The sequence below is a fragment of the Vigna angularis genome, chromosome 8, assembly GCF_016808095.1.
Source record: "Vigna angularis cultivar LongXiaoDou No.4 chromosome 8, ASM1680809v1, whole genome shotgun sequence".
Classification (NCBI taxonomy): Eukaryota; Viridiplantae; Streptophyta; class Magnoliopsida; order Fabales; family Fabaceae; genus Vigna; species Vigna angularis.
Genome location: NC_068977.1, coordinates 20123570 through 20125476, shown reverse-complemented (window position 1 = coordinate 20125476; position 1907 = coordinate 20123570). Strand labels below are relative to the sequence as shown.

The window sequence follows — 1907 nt, the reverse complement described above, 5'->3', positions numbered from 1 at the left end:
ATGAAGACATCCATGAAATTATCACCTTTGCAATTAGTTTATGGGAAAACATGTCATTTGCCGATAGTGTTGGAGCATAAAGCTTTGTGGGCTTTGAAATTCTTGAATTTTGATCCTCATGAAACTCAAAGCACACGCAGAAGACAAATGCTGAAGCTTGAAGAAATGCGGTTACATGCATATGATTCATCCAGGGCTTATAAAGAAAAGATGAAATTTTATCATGATAGGAAGCTGGTGAAGAAAGTCTTTAATCCAGAGCAGCAGGAGTTATTATTCAACTTAAGATTAAAACTTTTTCCTGGAAACATGAAGTCGAAATGGTCAGGACCATTCATAGTAAAAGGAGTGCACCCACATGGAGCAATTGAATTAGTTGATCCAGCTACTAATGATCCACAGAGAAGGTGGGTGGTGAATGGTCAACGTCTCAAACATTATCTAGGAGGAGAAGTGCAAAGCTTGTCCACAGTGATGCAGTTGGTGGATCCTTGAGTTTATTGGGTCAGGCTCATGACATTAAACAAACGCTTATGGGGAGGCAACCCAGTGTTCTGAACTTATTTGCTTCTGTTTTAGATTAGAGTTATATCTTATTTGCTTGAGGACAAACAAAGTTCTAAGTTTGGGGTTGTGATAACAGTTGAAAAACTGTTATTTTCATGCTTAAAATTGATACTAAAAGCAACCTTTAACACTTAGAAAATAGCTTGGAATCATGTTTTTGCTTACATTTTCAGAAATAAGAGAGTTGGACAGGTTTATGCTTGATTTCAGTGTTTTATGCAGGTTTTAAGGTGAATTTGATGGAAGAAGTGAGATAGGATAGAGTTGGAATCAGAAAAGGAAACAAACAGTGCAAAAAGAAGTAAAAGTCGCAAACACCGCTCAGGGGCATTTTCCCCCTAAGCGACACTACTTAACCCACGTTAGCACCGTTGAGGGGCAACAACGCAACTGAGGGGAAGAACCACTATGAACTGATACCGCTGAGGGGCATTTTCCCCCTGAGCGGCATTATTTTGGGCTTGGGCCTATTTTTCTGTATTTTTTAGAAAAGTATATAAGCTTTAGGACGACCTAGAGTTTGTATCTTTAGCTGGAGAAGACGCACAACACACTCTTTCCACCCCTTTGGAGGAATATTTGGATGCTAAGGCTTCCTACTCAACTTTCTAGGGTTTTCTCTTTCATTCTTTCATTATTGTTCATATAGTTTCAACATGAATATGGTGAACTAAACCTTGTATGGTTGTTGGGGAATCAATGTAATCTTGTGAAACTCTCATATATGGAATTTTGTGTTTAAACATCATATTCATGATACATGCTTTCTTTCATCATTAGTTAAGGTTTTTCCTCTTTGCTCAAAGCATGCATTGTTTAACTCATTCGATGTCATGATTATTGATTTTATTGATATGGACACATACGGTAAGATCTAGATCCGGGGAAATTCTCCCAACAGCAGTATAAACCTAGACATAGGAGTATGATGGTTGGTTGCCTTTAAGCTTCTGTGCTTCAGAATTACTTATTAGGGATGCTAGGAATTGTATGAACTTGTAATTAAGGATAAGCTTTCTTCACTAAGACATCGAGTTTTAGGTATATTAGAGAGTGGCATTAACATTGATGTAAAAGATTGTTGAATTCCTAAATATATGAGAGTGGAAAAGATGAAATTGATTACCCCAACAACATACTCATCCATATAATTCGTCCAAGTGTTTGTGTTTTCTCTCCATTGATCAAAACTCATGCATACATGTTTACTTTTTGTCTTTTGCATTTGAAACTTATAACTATTTGTTCACAAGTCTTGAATTACCAACAAATCATATAACTAACTAGGCCGTGAGTCCTTAGGGAAACGATACTTGGTCTTACCGAGTTTATTACTTGAT

The 1907-nt window shown here is 36.9% G+C and overlaps 1 protein-coding gene across 1 annotated transcript; it reads left to right on the top strand.

The window, feature by feature from the left end:
• Nucleotides 1-495, top strand: LOC128193745 (uncharacterized). Its single transcript, XM_052867834.1, has one exon. It carries the CDS (start codon nt 1-3, stop codon nt 493-495), a length of 495 nt encoding a protein of 164 aa, XP_052723794.1.
• Nucleotides 496-1907: the final 1412 nt, after the last annotated feature.